Source organism: Toxorhynchites rutilus, chromosome 2, assembly GCF_029784135.1.
Source record: "Toxorhynchites rutilus septentrionalis strain SRP chromosome 2, ASM2978413v1, whole genome shotgun sequence".
Classification (NCBI taxonomy): domain Eukaryota; kingdom Metazoa; phylum Arthropoda; class Insecta; order Diptera; family Culicidae; genus Toxorhynchites; species Toxorhynchites rutilus.
Window position 1 is genome coordinate 241,735,379 of NC_073745.1, and position 17,536 is coordinate 241,752,914.

The 17,536-nt window shown below is 39.2% G+C and overlaps 2 protein-coding genes across 3 annotated transcripts; both read right to left on the bottom strand.

Moving 5' to 3' along the window:
* Positions 1-6,104: 6,104 nt before the first annotated feature.
* LOC129769169 (retinol dehydrogenase 12-like) lies at positions 6,105-13,958 on the bottom strand. Of its 2 annotated transcripts, none has more exons than XM_055771257.1 (3): positions 13,821-13,958; positions 6,675-7,488; positions 6,105-6,616 (listed from the first exon to the last, which is right to left on the bottom strand). In XM_055771257.1, exons 2-3 carry the CDS (start codon positions 7,467-7,469, stop codon positions 6,437-6,439), a joined length of 975 nt encoding a protein of 324 aa, XP_055627232.1. In that variant the 5' UTR covers positions 7,470-7,488; positions 13,821-13,958; the 3' UTR covers positions 6,105-6,436. The 2 variants fall into 2 exon arrangements, with proteins under 2 accessions (XP_055627232.1, XP_055627231.1); XM_055771256.1 differs by lacking the exons at positions 6,105-6,616; positions 6,675-7,488 and adding exons at positions 7,495-11,764; positions 11,826-12,642 and having other exon boundaries at positions 13,821-13,924.
* On the bottom strand, positions 12,670-13,814 carry LOC129769170 (trafficking protein particle complex subunit 2-like protein). The gene is made up of 2 exons (XM_055771258.1): positions 13,250-13,814; positions 12,670-13,170 (listed from the first exon to the last, which is right to left on the bottom strand). The coding sequence occupies exon 2, from the start codon at positions 13,114-13,116 to the stop codon at positions 12,697-12,699; it is 420 nt and encodes a 139-aa protein (XP_055627233.1). The 5' UTR covers positions 13,117-13,170; positions 13,250-13,814; the 3' UTR covers positions 12,670-12,696.
* Positions 13,959-17,536: the final 3,578 nt, after the last annotated feature.

Here is a 17,536-nt window from a genome sequence, read left to right on the forward strand (position 1 = left end):
GCTAAAAGTCACCTTCTAAAATTGGAACGAATTCAATATCATTGTCTGCGTATAGCTCTCGGCTGTATGCACTCAACGCATAACATGAGTCTCGAGGTTCTGGCAGGAGTAACTCCTCTACAGAACCGATTCTGGGAACTTTCTCTCAGAATACTGGTGAAATGCGGTATCACGAACACACTTGTGATTGAAAACTTTGATAAAATGCTTCATCTAAATATACAATCTCGGTTTATGAGAATTTATCATCACTATATTTCATCAGATATTTGTCTTCCATCGTTTACTCCAGACCGTGCTCACTTCACCATCAGCAGTTCCTCAATTGAATACGATCTGTCGATGAAACAAGCAATACTTGGGATTTCAGATCAGCTTCGACCAACTTTCATTCCCCGTATTTTTAACCGAAAGTACCAAAAAGTCAATTGCATGAAAAGATACTTCACTGATGGGTCTCGCCTCAATGGATCCACTGGCTTCGGTGTTTTCAATGAAAATTCAAGCGCCTTCCGTAAACTGCAGGAACCTTGTTCCGTTTATGTTGCTGAGCTGGCAGCAATCGACTTCGCATTGGGGATGATCTCCAACAAGCCTGCAGACCATTACTTCATTTTCTCGGATAGTCTCAGTTCGCTTGAGGCTCTCCAGTCGATGAAAACTAGTAGGCACCCATCTTATTTCCTCACAAAAGTGAGGCAGCAGATGAGTGCACTGATCGAAAGATCTTATAAGTTAACCTTTGTTTGGGTCCCCTCTCATTGCTCAATTCCTGGCAATGAGAAGGCGGACACTCTCGCAAAGGTGGGTGCCCAGGAAGGCGAATTGTTTGATAGACAGATTTCATACGATGAATTTTTCCAATTACTGCGTCAGAGTTCCCTCTTGAGTTGGCAAACCGATTGGGACACTGGAATTCTTGGGCGGTGGTTATATTCAATTATTCCAAAGGTTTCTTCGAGAGCGTGGTTCAAAGGTTTGGACTTAAGTCGTGACTTCATTCGTGTAATGAGTAGACTTATGTCCAACCACTACTCGCTAGATGTGCATCTCCACAGAATAAATCTTGTTCAAAGCAATGTCTGTCGGTGTGGAAACGGTTACGATGACATCGATCACGCAGTTTGGCAATGTACGGATAATTACGCAGCCAGAGAGTACCTTTTGAATGCCCTTGAGGTCCAAGGAAGACAACCCTATGTTCCTGTTAGAGACGTGTTGGGAACTCGCGACATCTGCTATATGCAGTTGATCTATATGTTTGTGAAACGGTCTAGTATAAGTATTCAATGCTTTTGTGTTTTTTTTTATTAGTTTGTTTGTCTTGTCCCCCCATCTCACCGTCGCCCACCCTCGACAGCTAGTCGAATACCAGATGCTATCCCTGGTCATTATGCACAATGCTACAGTGCGTGCGGCAACCCTCGGTTGAGACAACGATACCTCATATCCATATCCCCAACCTGACCCGTCCCACAAAAATGTTGCCCTTTTAACCTCGAGTAAACCGCGAGTATTCGGTCGAATCCTACTAAACATAGAAATTAGTTGAAACTTTGTATAAACAAACCTTGAATTAGCGGCTCCGCAAAGCTTATGCGATTGAGCCTTACAAATAAATGAACTGGATAAAAAAAAAAAAAAGTATGGAGAATGAGAATGAATTAGCTGCTTTAAGCTGGACTAGTGCGGACATTGCAGGTCAACAGTCTCACAAAGATGGTATTCGCATCGAATCCGGTGGGGACATAAAGAAAAGGACCAGGTGGAGCAAGAATAGAAGAATTGGTGCCGCCAGAGGTCGGAGAATTGTAGCCATTTTTTTCCAAAATATATATTTTTATCAAGGCTCATATGGCGTTAGCCTGACGGGGCCGGAGTTCAATATTTTGACAATTTTTCTTATTATCAATGTTAGTAATATTTAACCGATTACTCGCGGTCGGCTCGAGGTTAGTATTACAAGTGTTCTCGTAATTGGGATGTTGCTGTCTCTAATGCTCTGTACGTGTGCCCGACACGGGATACTTCCTATTGGGATGCAGCTGACCATTAATCAGCAACGCCCCCTAGTATGTACCCCATATCTAGCGTGCTGCGTCTTCTCGACTCGAGGAATCCAGGATAGAATGGTCACTAGCCGGCGCAATCATCAGCTCGTGTAGAGTTGTCATGAGCGGTACAACCTTTGGCTCTTGTTGAATCATCAGTGGACTGCACAACCTTTGGCCCGTGTATCTGTAAAGAGTGTGTGTATGTATTGCCGCGACTAAGTAAAAGTTTATAGATCGGATAGGAGGGATATGAAACAGGGTCACAACGAAGGAAATATCATTAATCGTTGACATCGGCGTTTCTGAGGAACAGGTATAGATGAAGCAGAAGATCAGGATCAGAAGATATCCCGGACGGGGATATCCGATTGTCTGCCTTGTGCTCTCAGTGCTCTAGAGAGCTGAGAGCGAGCCGCATGGAACCGGATACACGACCAGACAACATGCTCGATGTCGTGGTAGCCATCGCCACAATCACAAAGATTGTTTGCTGCGGGCCCAATGCGATAGAGATGCGCGTTTAGGTTGTAGTGATTGGACATGATCCGAGATATCACGCGAATGAAATCACGACCAACATTCAATCCCTTAAACCAAGCACTCGTCGAAACCTTAGGGATAATCGTGTGTAACCAACGACATAACTCATCTTCACTCCACATGCGCTGCCAACTAACGAGTGTGTCCTGACGAGGAATGTGAAAAAATTCATTATAAGCAATTTGCCTTTCAAAAAGTGTACCTTCTGAAGCGCCCACCTTAGCTAGCGAGTCCGCTTTCTCATTCCCCGGAATCGAGCAATGAGAGGGAACCCATGCTAAGGCAATCTTCAATAATTTTTCGACCAAAACACTCAATAGATGCCTTATTCTTGTTAGAAAATAAGATGAGCGTTTATCAACTTTCATTGAGCGGATTGCCTCTATTGAGCTGAGACTGTCTGAAAAAATAAAATAATGGTCGATGGGCAGTGTTTCAATGATCCCTAGAGCATAGTATATCGCACCCATTTCAAGGGTGCACGACATACACGGAACAAGGATCTTTGAGTTTGAAAGAGGCACTGGAATTTTCATTGAAGATGCCGAAGCCCGTTTATGTATGAACCGTCAGTAAAGAACATTTTATCAGATCCAACTTTCCCATATTTTTCCGAAAATATCGACGGAATAACATTGGAGCGTAGGTGATCTGGTATTCCATGGATTTTTTGTCGCATGGACAGATCAAAAATGACAGAGGAATTGCAAAAGTATGGGAAGCAAACTTGGTTGGAGATGCCTGGTGAAGGGTGCACGTCGTGGGTCAGGTACTCATGGTATAAAGACATAAAACATGACTGAGGAGTCAGTCGTAGTAGATTTTCGAAGTTATCAATCACCAATGGATTCATGATCTTGCAACGGATGAGAAATCTGTAGGATAATTCTGTGAACCGAAGAGTAAGCGGGGGTACTCCTGCCAAAACTTCGAGACTCATCGTATGTGTCGAATGCAAACACCCCATGGCTATACGCAAGCAACAATATTGTATCCTCTCCAGCTTGAGAATATGAATCCTGGCAGCTGATCGGAAGCAAAAACTGCCATATTCTAACACTGACAATATCGTTGTTTTGTACAACTGAATGAGGTCTCCTGGATGGGCACCCACAATAACCATGTTCCGGTTATTGTTTGGAGAAAATTGATTCTTTGCTGGCATTTCTGTTTCAAATACGCAATGTGTCTCCCCCAGGTATATTTAGAATCAAAATATACACCCAGGTATTTGAAAAACATAGAGTGTTGGATCGTTTTGCCGGATAGGTAAAGCTGGAATTGGGCGGGTTCGTGCTTCCTAGAAAAAACGACCATTTCAGTTTTCTCCGTAGAGAATTCGATACCCAGCTTGAAGGCCCACGTGAACAGATTGTTCATGGTATCTTGCAACGACTTTTGCAGAGCGACGGGATTAGTACCCGTGATGGAAATAACTCCATCGTCTGCAAGTTGTCTCAGCATGCAGTCTCTAGTTAGACAATCATCCATATCATTGACGTGAAAACTGTACAAGAGGAGGCTTAGGCAGGAGCCTTGCGGTAGGTCCATAAAACTGTAACGAGAAGATTTTGAGTTGCCATGAGAGAAATTCATGTGCTTTTCTGACAGTTTGTAGCCATTGACCGGGTTTATCTAATTTCTAATTTCTGGGATGCAGTATCATTGTAAATGAAAAACTCATTAATTCTCAGTCCAACTTTCTCTGCTTCGCGCTTAAGTGTGGTATTAATTTATATTATCATCTCAAATGTCCTGCCGACAATGTCCACGTTATCCGCAAAGCAGATTAAATTACTGTATTTGTTGGAAATCGTGCCATGCAAGGTGAACACGACTCAACTCTTAGCAACCTCTAGTACAATGTTGAACAGTAGGCAGGAGAGGCCATCACCATGCCGAAGCCCCATTCGGGACTCGATAGAATCCGATAATTCACCGAGAAACAAACACAGTACTGTATTCTATCCATCGTAGCCTCAAATCGATGTGGTCAGCTAGCTCTATTCGTGTTATTGAATCATATGTATTCAATTGAATTAAAGTCGATTTCAAGGCATTTATGGAAGATCTGCCACACAGTGAAGATTTGGTCAATAGTCGACCGACTAAAATACAGAGACTCTTTCCATCAGATGGCATGCAAATCGATGCGGTGCCCTCACTGAAAAAAATTGTACCATACTGTGCGATACATATCTTTAATTATTCCTTAGAATCGAACAAAACCGCTATGTGTGACATTAGCATTGAGAAAGACTGCTGTCTGATAGATGAGCGAGACGACTTGAATGATGACGCTGATGATGATGATATTTTGAATTAGGTTTTAAAATTCATTAGTTCATTCACTTCCATCCTTGAAAAAACCAATTTGGAAAAATAAATTGAACACTCGGCTTTGAGAATGGTCATTTAGAAAGACCCGCTGCCGTCTGGTAGCTAGCTGAATGACTGATGTATTGTGAATACTGTAATTTGAAATCGCGAATGACTTGTTTATACTCAATGAATATAATACGGCGGAGCTTAGATTGCAATATCAACACTGTTCGTAGAATTAATGCTGCATTTGCATTTCATGCGATCGATTTGCGCTGATATTTGAATATTTTGTACCTCGGCCACAGGAACACGATAGAAAAACATGTATTCTTCCGATTTTCGTTAATTTCAATCATTTATGGGTTAGGGAACCATAATGTATAACGTACCGAAAAAATAGAGTAAAGAGATTGGAATGCAAATCTTCAAAATCCGTCAGAGCTAAAACAATTATTAACGTTGAAAATATTTCCTAAAAAAACGTGACATATTTTCTGATTTGGTACCATTAGAGCCCCGCAGAGTGCATACTTTTTATCGCAAGACAGTTTGATCGAGTTGGCCTGTTAATGCGAAAACCGACCCAACTGAATCGGTGTAATGTACGCATATGCATATCTCTCCATATTAATTAAGTCGGCCAATCAAAATATCGGCCGTAAAATAGTCTGCGGGCTGCGGGGGCCCTTACTGAAAGACGTAGTTTTATGTCAAAAAAATAGGTAATGATATTAATAGTTCCATTTTTATTCACTAACGTCAACAAGATTTGCCCTAATGATATGATTTAATATATTTAAGAGATTAAATATCTACTGATTCCACTTAACCGGACAAATAACTAATGTGTCATAATGTGTAATTGGTCAAACTTGACTATTCTCATCTCATGTTTCCTAGATAATTTCTTAAGTTTTCATGATTGTTGCTCATACAAAACGATAATGGGCGAGACGGGCCAACCAAAAGAGTCCGGGGGCCGCAGGTTGAGTATAGCTATATTAGAAGATCAATCAATGAACTGTTCTGCGATTGGACCCATGAACGTTTGTTTAGTATTTTTGAAAGTATTGATAACAAATAAAATCCATTTTGAGCGGGACGAAGTTTGGCGGGTAAGATGTAAACAAGTTATGAAGGATTTTCTTTTCTTTGCCTATGAGTGTGAAATTTCGTGAAACGTGCTAAAGGATTTATCTTGTGTATACGAAATGAGAGGAGCTTAGTAAAGCTCAAAAGTGTGTACTACTTATTTATGATTATAAAAAGTTTTGTAAACGATACGAATTGAGTTTGGACAGATTCATTCGCAATGTTTAGGTTTCGAGTATTTTTACAATAATATAGAAAATATAATTATGTATCTATTGTTTGTCTTGAAATCAACTTAATGACCATTCAAAATATCATTTACAAAAAAAAAAGTCTTATCGATTGATATATAACATCGATTTCATATCACTGTTCCTGAACCCGGCACCATTTAACCTACATTTCAACAGATTACTTTCGTTACCTCACTTTCCATGTGAATTAATCTCACGTGCGCTTTCCTTCCAGAAGCGTTCAGATATCTCATCATCGAAGGCAACCTTCGATTTAGTCTGTTTGACATTCGTCACGAAGTATCCTACAGCCGGATTCTTTTCAGCTGTGTTCACATTATCCGTAGCACAATGGATAATGTTTTGGGCACCCTAAAATGCATAGTCTGGGTTAAATCGTGATGTTAAGTTATTTCCACTTTTGTTTTACCTGCTTAGCGGATCGGAGAAATAGCCAAACTATTGGCGCGAAAAGAACATAGTGGTACCATTTTGGATTGTAATCTCTGAAGAAATCCGTATGGCAAAGTCCAGGGCACAAAACGTGCGCGTCGTAACCTTTCTTGTATAATTCCCGCGCGAAGTAAAAGTTCATTAGTTTCGAATTGTTGTATAAATTGTTGAAACGATCTCGCGGACCTTTCTCCACCCATTTTCCCAGGTTATCGAAATCAATTTTAGCATTCTTCTCGTGCATTTTGGACGAGACAACAACAACTCTGGCCGAATTGTTCTTGATGTTATCCTTCAATAGATCCACCAACAGAAAGTGTCCCAAATGGTTCACACCGAAGTGCACTTCATAGTTTTCCTTCGTGTACTGAGGAGTTTGCACTGCCAAACCCGCGTTGTTGATGAGGCAATCGAACGTTGGGTACTTCTCCTTAATTTCAGCGGCGAACTTGCGAATCGATTCAAACGACGCCAGGTCCAGCTCCAGTGGGATCAATTCGCCTTCGCTTGTTGCTTTCCTTATGGTGGCAATAGCCTGGCTGGCTCTCTCCATATTGCGGCATGCCATGATGACCGTTGCTTGTCGAGCAACGAGCGCCTTGGCCGTTTCGTAACCCAGACCCGTATTGCTACCGGTGATAATGAAAAGTTTACCACGAAGTGAGGAGTTGTTGCGAACCCAACCCCACTGCAACTCACGCAGCTTGCGGATCAGGTAGACTCCCGCACCGACACCGACAGGGATGAGCAGATACAACAGAGACATAGACATTTTCGGACACTGCTGTTAACTGGAATGAATTCGGAATTCGTGCAATAAGAGGTGGAAGTACCATGGAATGTATTGTTATTTTCTTTGTGTTTAAGTATAATAATATGGTACAAATGTTTATACTGTATGTTGGTCATGTTCGTAATGAGCTAAAATGCATTTATGTTAATGGTTATATATTGGGTTCCGCGAAAAGTATTCGCCGATTTTTTCATTACCAAAAATATATTTTTTTGTACATAGAATAAACACAAAAGAGATGAGATGTACATCATTTTAAAGCTTAAGGTGAAGGTGGAAGCTAGCCACAGATGGCTGCCACAATGGCGCTCATTTCTTTGACCTCCCTCCCTCACCCCTCGCCCGAAAATCAATAATTTTGCGAAACAGTGTGATCTTTTTCGCACACTTCCCATCAGGTAATATCAACCAAACTCTAATCGATTACTCTCAAGATATTAAATTTTCATCTGCTGTCGCACTGTATAGTGAAAAACGTCGGAAAACGAAGCGAAGGGTTAAGGCTCTCCAACGTGAGTATGTGAAAACAATACGATCAACGAAGGAAAACATTAAGGAATTATCAACATCGAGTTACTATGCGGAAGAACTTGTTAATACCAAAAGGGCCCCAATTCGCATGTGTTATAAATTTGCTCATGTTACGCTCGCGTATAATCAGAATTTTACTTTATATGCAAATGCACCTTCTATATATATTTATATTTGCAATTGTTCATCGGAACATATCGTTCATACATTTTACTTTAGTATTGAATTGTTATTTTTTTTCAAATTTATTCAAAGACTCGTGTCAATGTAGCGCCACACAGCCTGATAAGCGAATTGATCTATTTACGTGTGCTTCGCCCTTCTCTCACAAACACTATTACCCCATTTTTACACGTGGGTTTACCTATACTACTACAATGGCTAGCTTCCACCTTCCCCTTAAACTCTTATGTTTTGGAAAATTTTACGAACAAATTTTATCTTGGTATGATTTAGGAGTCAAATATATCGAGAAGAAATAATAAGCAGATTTCTTTCTGTTTTTTCAAAGATTTGTGGACTAACAGTATTTTTCGTCAACTACCAGCTAGCTTTGCTAGATCGTTTGAAATTTATTAACATAGTCAATTGTGATCCGAGAGGCTTCATTGTCAAAATAAAACTATTTCTTCTAAATTAAATGTTATGAACAGGGCCCGAAATCTTCGAAGGAGAAAAATGAGGACCGACTCTACTCTCAGCAGCTTCGCCTCGACTAGAACTGCTTCGGCAGTCGACGCCAACAAAAGGTGACTTGACTAGAAAATGAATTGACTAGTGTTGACTAGCGAGGATGACTGGTGAACTAGTCCAGTCAGTGGTGACTCGACTAATGAATACAAATCTACCTCTTCACTCAACTGACTTCAATCCACACTTCCATTTCCCCCTGACACTAATTCATACTCGCGTACACAATCTTATTTTTACGTCCATATAAAGAGGAACGAAAACATGATTTCTGATGCAAAAAAGAAGTTACCCCATCAATGGACGGTTATTGTCTACCCATCGTGAACTCAAACCAACGAACTTAGTATGCTATAAAGGTCCTCGCGTTAGTATTAGTTAGTATTAGGCGTGCAAAATAGCGCACACACACTGCACGTTATTTTATACGTGTAAGTAATTTTCGTGTACGATACAAAAGAATCTAGCTCACATGTAGCGTATGTCAAACCACGTTGAACTCAAACTCGATGCATGCACATGTACATGGGAGAGAGAAAGAAAGGAATGAATTCATTTTGGGGGAAGTCACTTCAAAATGCAATGAGGACAATTTGACTGGGAACAATGAAATGATATAGTCAAGTCGGTAGAGGGAGATAGCGACTAAACGCCCGACTGACTGTTCAGTCGTTTTGGCGGAGAAACTGCTTCAAGAAGCTAAAAGTCATTACTAACTGACTATGGATATAGTCAGTCAGTTAGTCAGCTGACTATCCTCAGTTGACTATGACTATGCAGAGCCCTGGTGGTTACATTGCTTCTTCTTGGATGGCACTAATGTTCCCAGTAGAACATTTGCCTTCTGAACGTCGTATTATGCATCATTGTTATTAATAGTACTTAGTTGAAATTTCTATGCCAAATAACACGCCTTGAATGTATTCTGGAGTGGAAAGCTCTAGAATATGCATAAACCACGGTGCAAGTCGGAAGAAATTTCTCTGACGAAAAATCCCACGGCCAGAACGGTTTTCTCAGGTGCTTGAACTCGGAAACGATCACATCGGGGCTGGAAACTCTCTCGACATGGCATGGAATAAATGCGTCCATGATGGTTTAAGTTGTTCTCTCGAATGGGAATCTATGACTGTGACATAAACAGTCCGTTTTTTATGAATTTCATCATAATAATTATCAACAAGAGAACTCGTTCAGCTCAAGCTTTTGTAAGGGTACCATCATCATGATTTCATAGTGTAAAGTATTGTCTTCTGTATTTGTGTATTTTTTTAATTTTATTTGTTTCATTTCAAGACATTGATGATGATGGTATTGATTGATTTTGTTTTTATTTCATTTTAGTTTTTCAAGTAATCAAAAAAATAAAATTGTGAAGTCTGCAATAGTTTGAGCCCGCGCGCGTTGACGAACATAAGCAAAAGCAGTTTTTCGCGAAAAAAAAAGCATTCCAAGGGGAAACCAGAGGAAAGCTAGGTATAGGGATAGCTAGGGATAGCGAAAATGGTCATGTCAAATTTTAAAAACCGACCATGGACATTTTGTTTATTGGCCCAAAAAAATGACCTGTGCAAAGTTTCAGTTCAATCGGATATGATTCAGGAGTGCCTCAAAGCTCTCAAAGTGTTGGTTTTTTGATGCTCGAAAATCGAAAAGAAATCTGGAAAATCGACATTTTTTCCATGCCAAATGTCTTAAAAATGCATAAAACGTCGTGATCTGGTGTTTTCTAGAAAAAAATCATCGAATTGTTGCTCTATAAAGGCGATAGCGATATCGAATTGCGTCAGTGTGCGAGATCAACAAATATTAAATGGAAAAACCTATTGGCGATAATATTGCTTATTGCATGTTGATAGTTGCTTATTGTTCCGATGTCTTGAGGCGGCTCAATAATGAATGAAATAAAAAGAATCATTCTAGCCAAATCTGATGTTTCTCTCAAACCAGCTGTTCCTCCGTTTCTCTATGAAAACAAGCCCAGTTTTCGTTAATTCAAACCATTTACGAATTAGGGACCAGAATAGTAGAATAGTTTCCCTTTTTTTTTGGTATGCAGATTATCGAGATATGTTCGCAGCAAAAACAGTTATTAACGTCAAAACTATTGCATAAAAAAGTGTCCAGTTTTCTAGTTTGGCACTACTACTGAAATAATATTAGTTGGGCCAACCAGAATAACCCGGTGGGCCTAATGCAGCTCGTATACCTAGGCTTGAATATACCTGTCCTACAGGAACGTTAGAGTGATCAAATGAAAGGTGGTTGATAAGGATAATTGGATTTGCTCTTGAATTAGTTGCACAAAAATTGTGTTAGTCCACAAAATCTTTGAAAAAACAAAAAGAAATCGATTTTTCATTTCCCCCCGATTTTTTTGTCCACTAAATCTACGCAAACCAAGATACAAATTTGTTCATAAAATATTCCAAAACTTGAGAGTTTAAGCTTTGAAATTATGTACATCTCATCTTTTGCGTTCATTCAATGTACAAAAAAGTAGTTTATTTGTAATGAAAAAAATCGACAATTACTTTTCGGGCAACCCAATACGTTAAGCATTAATAGAAAATATTCATATTACAAACAAAACTCATAAACTACATGTTAGTACACAAAGAACTAAAATATAAGCTAAAATATATAAGTATTAAGCGCCATGCAAACGAGTTTTCAGCCTATTCCCGGAATAACATTATTGACTGCGGACATGTCCTCCATCCCATGTCTGAGTGCACTCATCAACCGTTTAAACTCATAATCCAAGACCAAAATGTTAGAACAACAGATTATGCTAGGTTATTATTCTTGATCGGATCGATCAAGATGATCTTATCGGAGCGGCTTCGCTGATCTTATCGAATATCCGCTTCGTTCCCGCTGTGTTTTTCTATCGCTTCCAAGCTCACATTCCATAATGCGACAGAAATCCGCTCGTCAAAGGCGAGTTTCGATTTTCGCATTTTCATATTGGACACATAGTGTCCGGTGACAGGATTCTCCCGCTCGTTGATGAAACTATCAGTCGCACAGTGTATTATATTTTGGGCGCCCTGTGGGATGAAAGGAACCATCCTCAGTTGATACATACTACTCTGGAAGATACGCGCCTACCTGTTCAGCTGATCGAAGCATGAGCCACACGATGGGTGAAAAAAGCATGTAATGATACCACTTGGGGTCATAACTTCGGAAGAAATCCGTGTGACATAGGCCAGGACACAACACGTGAACGTTGAAACCTCTTTTATAAAGCTCTCTAGCATAATAGAAATTCATCAGCTTCGAATTGTTGTACAATCTGTTTAGACGGCTCTCATATTCAACCCATTTGCCGAGATTCTCCAAATCTATGCTGGCGTCTATTTCATGCATTCGCGACGAAACGACCACAACGCGTGAATTGTACTTTTTCAAGTTATCTTTAAGCAGATCCACTAACAAGAACTGGCCAAGATGATTCACGCCGTAGTGAATTTCGTAACCTTCCTCGGTAAACTCAGGATTCTGGGCAGCCAATCCAGCATTATTCACCAGACAGAACATTTTTGGATACTTTGCGTTTATTTCCGAAGCAAATTTACGAATAGAGTTGAACGAGGCTAAATCTAATTCCATTGGAATAAGTTCACCTTCCTTCGATTCCTGGCGTATCCTTTCGATGGCCTGTCTTGCTTTGGTCATGTTGCGGCAAGCCATTATCGTTGTAGCTTGTCTGGCAGTGATGGCTTTGGTAGTTTCGTATCCTAATCCGGTGTTGGCTCCTGTTATTATAAAGAGTTTTCCTTTGAGGGAATGCTTATTTTTGACCCAACCCCATCTTCGAATTTTATATCTCCTCAGCGCATAAACACCGACCGTCACAAGCCCTACCGGAATCAGCAACTCGGACGAGAGAGAGGACATGTTCCGCACTAGCACGAGGATTGAACTAAAAGAAAACAATCAAAACCATTGCTGAATGATTCTATGATTAATTTTATTCTCATTGCTGGGTACAAAAAATGTTTCTGACATTCTCATCGAAAGATTTCGATGTAAGCGGCTCGCCAGGAATGTAAAATGGATTGCAAACGGCATCAGTATACAAAGCATGTAAATTCCTAAACATACTCCTGACCTCGTTCTCCCGGAACGACGTATTGCTCGAATCAATTATAATCACAAACTTTACCCGGCTATTGGTCACATAACCATAGATCTTGTAAATTTCCGTAGAATTCAGTAAACCCAAATAAAGTTCCCTCCCATCGGCACTTTGCTTTTGGCTGGCGGCACATTTCTCCTCAATTACATCGAGTGAGGCATGCACCTGGTACTGGAGCTCAATCTCCCTGTCGACGTTGGCCGTCGCAATATAGAGGGGCGAGTTGTCCTTGCCAATAATCGACACGCAGGCACACATTTCTGGGGTGTAGCTAACAGATCGGTTCTCACGCGGATCAAATCCTGTAGTATACTACACAAAGAGGGATAGACAAAAGAAAAACGAAAATATAGCGTTATTCACTACCGGAAATGTGGCCTACGATATTTACTTTATTTTTATTAAATCCTACCAAATAATGTACGTTTCATTCAAAGCCAAATGGAACATTGTTCCAACGACGGTAAATTTTCTCTTATTACTGTTCACGATGCACCATTCTCGTCGCATCTTTTTTTATGCGCATATGAGAAAGGTGTGCAGCAAAATTACATATCAAAACAGGTTCATTCATTTTATTCTGCGGAACATCGAAATATCTCTTGCTGCCTTTGTTTATTACATAAATTGGAACTGAGCAATATCCAAAATTGATGTTTTTGTTTTGGTTGGTTGACACCGTGACACCATTCATAACATTGGCACATACGAATTTGCTACGATAATAATTCCAACGTATGGTTTCTGTATACGTGGAAGCTATGGAGATTCTCCGTTATGACAACTAGTCGAGCATAGAAAATAATAAATGAATATGTAGGAAACACTTTCTTCGAACTGATTAATGTTGGAAAAAAAAGGTTCAGCCTTAAATCCGATTCCCCAAATGGTGAATACAAATAGACGGAACTCAACAGATCTTGGGTACTGTTTGCACAAAACCAATTAAAGATTATACCCACCTCCTTACAGATCGAAACTCAAAAAAAGCCAATTTGTAGGCGTATTAATTAACAAATTTCTAACTTTCTTGACGAAAACAACCAGTCAAGATGCAAGTTTGTTTACAAATGCCTCGCCTAAATTCTTCAAGATTCGCTCGCTGACAGTTATATAAAATATACTGTGGTAACAGTGCCGCTCAAAAATGTGTGCACGGTAAATGATATTGGTTTGTCCAGCCGGAAATATGATCTTAGTTGATCCACTTTTTTGAATACTCTAGTTCAGCGCACCTGTTTCAAATCAGGTATTCAAATATTTCCAAAAATATAAATAAAATTGTCTTTCTCATGATTTACAATAGTTTTATAGGAAATTTTTTTACGAATTCATATGTTTAAAAAAATCTTAAAGTCCACATTCTATTGGTGTCAACGCGCTCTTCATTTGAGCTTACTTTTAATCAATCACCAGATGATTATTTGTTACGTATTCGACCTTTTCTGGATTGTAACACTTATAAATATTGTAAAAATCACACTTGCACACCATTTGTATCAGATTCATATAAGGTACACTGGGGCAAGTTGAAACAATTTTTTCGAAGTTCAACTTGAAAGTTATCTTAAAAAATCATTAAATTTCTAAATTGAAATCTGTAGGCAGCATATACAAGGTATAATAGATGACTTTCGATAAAAAAATAGAGATTCACACTGGATGTTTCGAAAAATATTTATAAAATTTGTATGATATATGATGCAGATAACTAGCATATACACACAAAAGTGGAGGCGATATACGTATATGCCATATTTTGTACGCATATAAAGCCGTATATAACGATATGCGATGCTTTTTGGACTGATATGCGATTTGATACGACAACGTTACCACTCAATCCATCGATGACATGGAAAATCGTGTTTTTGCATTTTATGCGATTTTAGATATATATGATCGATATTTTGATTGATATTTTATGCGATTGTGATTTGATACGAAATTATATGTGACTTATCATGTGCAAAGTTATACGATTTTATTTTAGTCTTATCAATGCCCTAGACTAATGAAGGAGTGATGTGATAACTACTAACTGCTACTTGCCTAATTATTTTCTAGCTTTTAGTACATTATTATGTTTAATCACAAATGAACCGTTTCTTAAAAAGTTTTTTTTACTCATTTTATGTTGTTTTGCACGCTGGTGGGGCATGTTTTCTTTTTGAGATAGTTTTCTTGGGATTCTAAATATAAAATCATTATCGGGCACAATTTTCATTCAAAATTCACTCACAACTTACAAAAAAAGTATTGTTCTAAGAAACAGAATACATATTCGATTTAAAAAAGTAGATTTTCATTCATTATTTTAGTTTTTGAGGCGTATTTATTCCTCCTGCAAATCTACTATCATTTTCATTTCACAAATTGGTACACGAAGCTGCTGTCAAGGCGAAATAAATCAAATTTTGAAAAATCTTTTAGACTGCCATTTGTAGCACCACATACTTTCGGAATTATTTTAGCTATGGATGCTTTCGAGATTCTAAAAAAATATCCACAATAATCTGAACGATATTCCAGAAGAAAGGCACATCATTTCTAGTTTCACTCATGTAGATATAGAATCCCTCATGAGTGTATCTTGGCGTTGTATTTGTGGAGCAATTAAATCCAACAGTTTTTTCACTTTTTCAGGTGTTATTCACAACACTGCGCTGTACTCTCGGGGATCATCATCGTAGATTTACTTCAATATTGTATTTGTTGCTCCTTTTCTTTGCATCCAATTCCTGGCCCGAATCCGTTTTTCTTTCTGCTTTTTCCGGATATTACTGAGGTAGTATCGTGGCCAATTCGCAGGTTCCTTTTTAAAATAAATCATCACTACAAGTTTTAATAACGTCTTTATTCGAGGAAAATTTATACAGGAATAAATGAAAAGCTTAACCTAGTGATCGATTCTTATTCTAGCGTTATGTACAGCAAGAGCGTGAAAGAGATAAGAGTAGTTATGCTGTGCGCTGTGTCTTCCAGGATATATTAGCCTGTGAATATGGGAATGAGAGAGAAAGCAAATGTTGAGCGTGTCCCTTGAAGTCATTCACTTTATGAGCCTGACGCTTGACGATACACGTTCCAACATGTAGCTTTGTGCATTGATTTGCGCAGCACAGCACAGTACCTTCAGTTCAAAGAAATTCAGCACAAAGTATTTTTAAACACGGCCAGCGTGTGTTTCGCGATAAAATTGTGTAATGATAAATTCAACTGAAAACCTAATACTTATGACAGACATACAGCTGTACTTGCGTTGTACTTCGAAGATTGTATGTCTGTCACCATGTACAGCGCTAGAACCATGCAAGCAACTCGGTACAATCGCTGTATCTGTACCGACCTGTTTTACCGCTGTACATGGCTACAGTTGTACTGTGCGCAGCGTCATAGACGGTTAGTGGTGGGTAGCATGAACAAACCGAATCAAAACACTTGGTAAACGTTCTTTTTATGGACTTTCTCTTGAGGTCAAAACTCAGATTGGAAACTTGTTTGTTGTTGCGATAGTTTAGACACTAAATAAAAACCTTTTTCATTGAAATATGTAGTAAAAATTGGTCAAATTTTTTATTGTCAGTTTGACATACGGTACAATGTACAACCAAAGTATGTCTGTCATGGTACGATGGTACCTGTACAACGCTGTACACGTACAACGCTAGTACAGCTGTATGTCTGTCCATGGTATAAGACGAAAACTGCCAATAAAGAAGTCGATTTCGGATCAATCATCTGACAAATTTGGACCTGATTGCTATTTCTGACTATTTGATGGACATTTGAAAAATCGCCTGTCATCTCTGGAAAACCTGTGCCGTAGTATCTAGTTTCTTGCCAGCAGCTCACATTGTGTGAACGGACAAAGCAAGTCAACCATTTGTCAAGCGAGTTCACCGGGTCAGTAGCTGCTCATTGTGAAGTCAGCTACTAGCAACGTATAAATGGGCCTTAAAGCTAGGTGAAAATAGGAATTGCATAAGGGAACGTTCACGGTCATGAAAGAAACAAAGAAATTAAGATCATACATTTTGAACAAACGCGATTTAGAAAATGACGTCGGCTACAAGAGGAACGAGACAATCAAAACTATGGACATGGACGTGGATTTTTGCGGTATCGCACCGCATACATCCCCGGCAAATGCAACAATCTCTTATGCTGAAAATCAATTTCAAGATAGCGTCTTTCCTGCTTGGCGTCCAATGATAAAAAGTGGCCAAGCCCCACCATCGCTCACTTTATATAGCCATATAGTTAACGTTGTAGCGACCGCCTATATTTATTTATAATATCTTTTTTGTCTCTCTCCTTCGCCTTGTTCATACAGTTCGCCCGTACCCGTGGTTGCTTGTAATGAATAGCTGTTTGCTGCGGAAGCGCAGGAAAAATGTATGGGAAAGTAGGGATTTCTTCCTTCCAATTTTTCATTAATTTGAACTTTATATGAGCTGAAAACCCGTAATGTGTAGCATATAAACAACTGCTGAGGATATTTCCTATCAATGTTGTTGTAACTTTATGCCAAAAGCCACAACGGGTTACGGCAGTAATCGTATTGTATAATAAACGCGTGAAAATGCAAACTATAGAGTTCTCTTTATATTTTAACTACGTATGAAAAGATACATATTGTTCTTCACGTGTGTTGCTTGTAAGTGTAATTGACAGC

Bases quoted from the DNA above. Each gene is read 5' to 3' on its own strand.
- LOC129769169 (XM_055771256.1), bottom strand. From the start codon at position 12,617: ATGTCCTCTCTCTCGTCCGAGTTGCTGATTCCGGTAGGGCTTGTGACG. The intron at 11,765-11,825 runs GTAGGCGCGTAT...TTCATCCCACAG, and splicing joins TGCTTCGATCAGCTGAACAG to GGCGCCCAAAATATAATACA.
- LOC129769170 (XM_055771258.1), bottom strand. From the start codon at position 13,116: ATGTGTGCCTGCGTGTCGATTATTGGCAAGGACAACTCGCCCCTCTAT.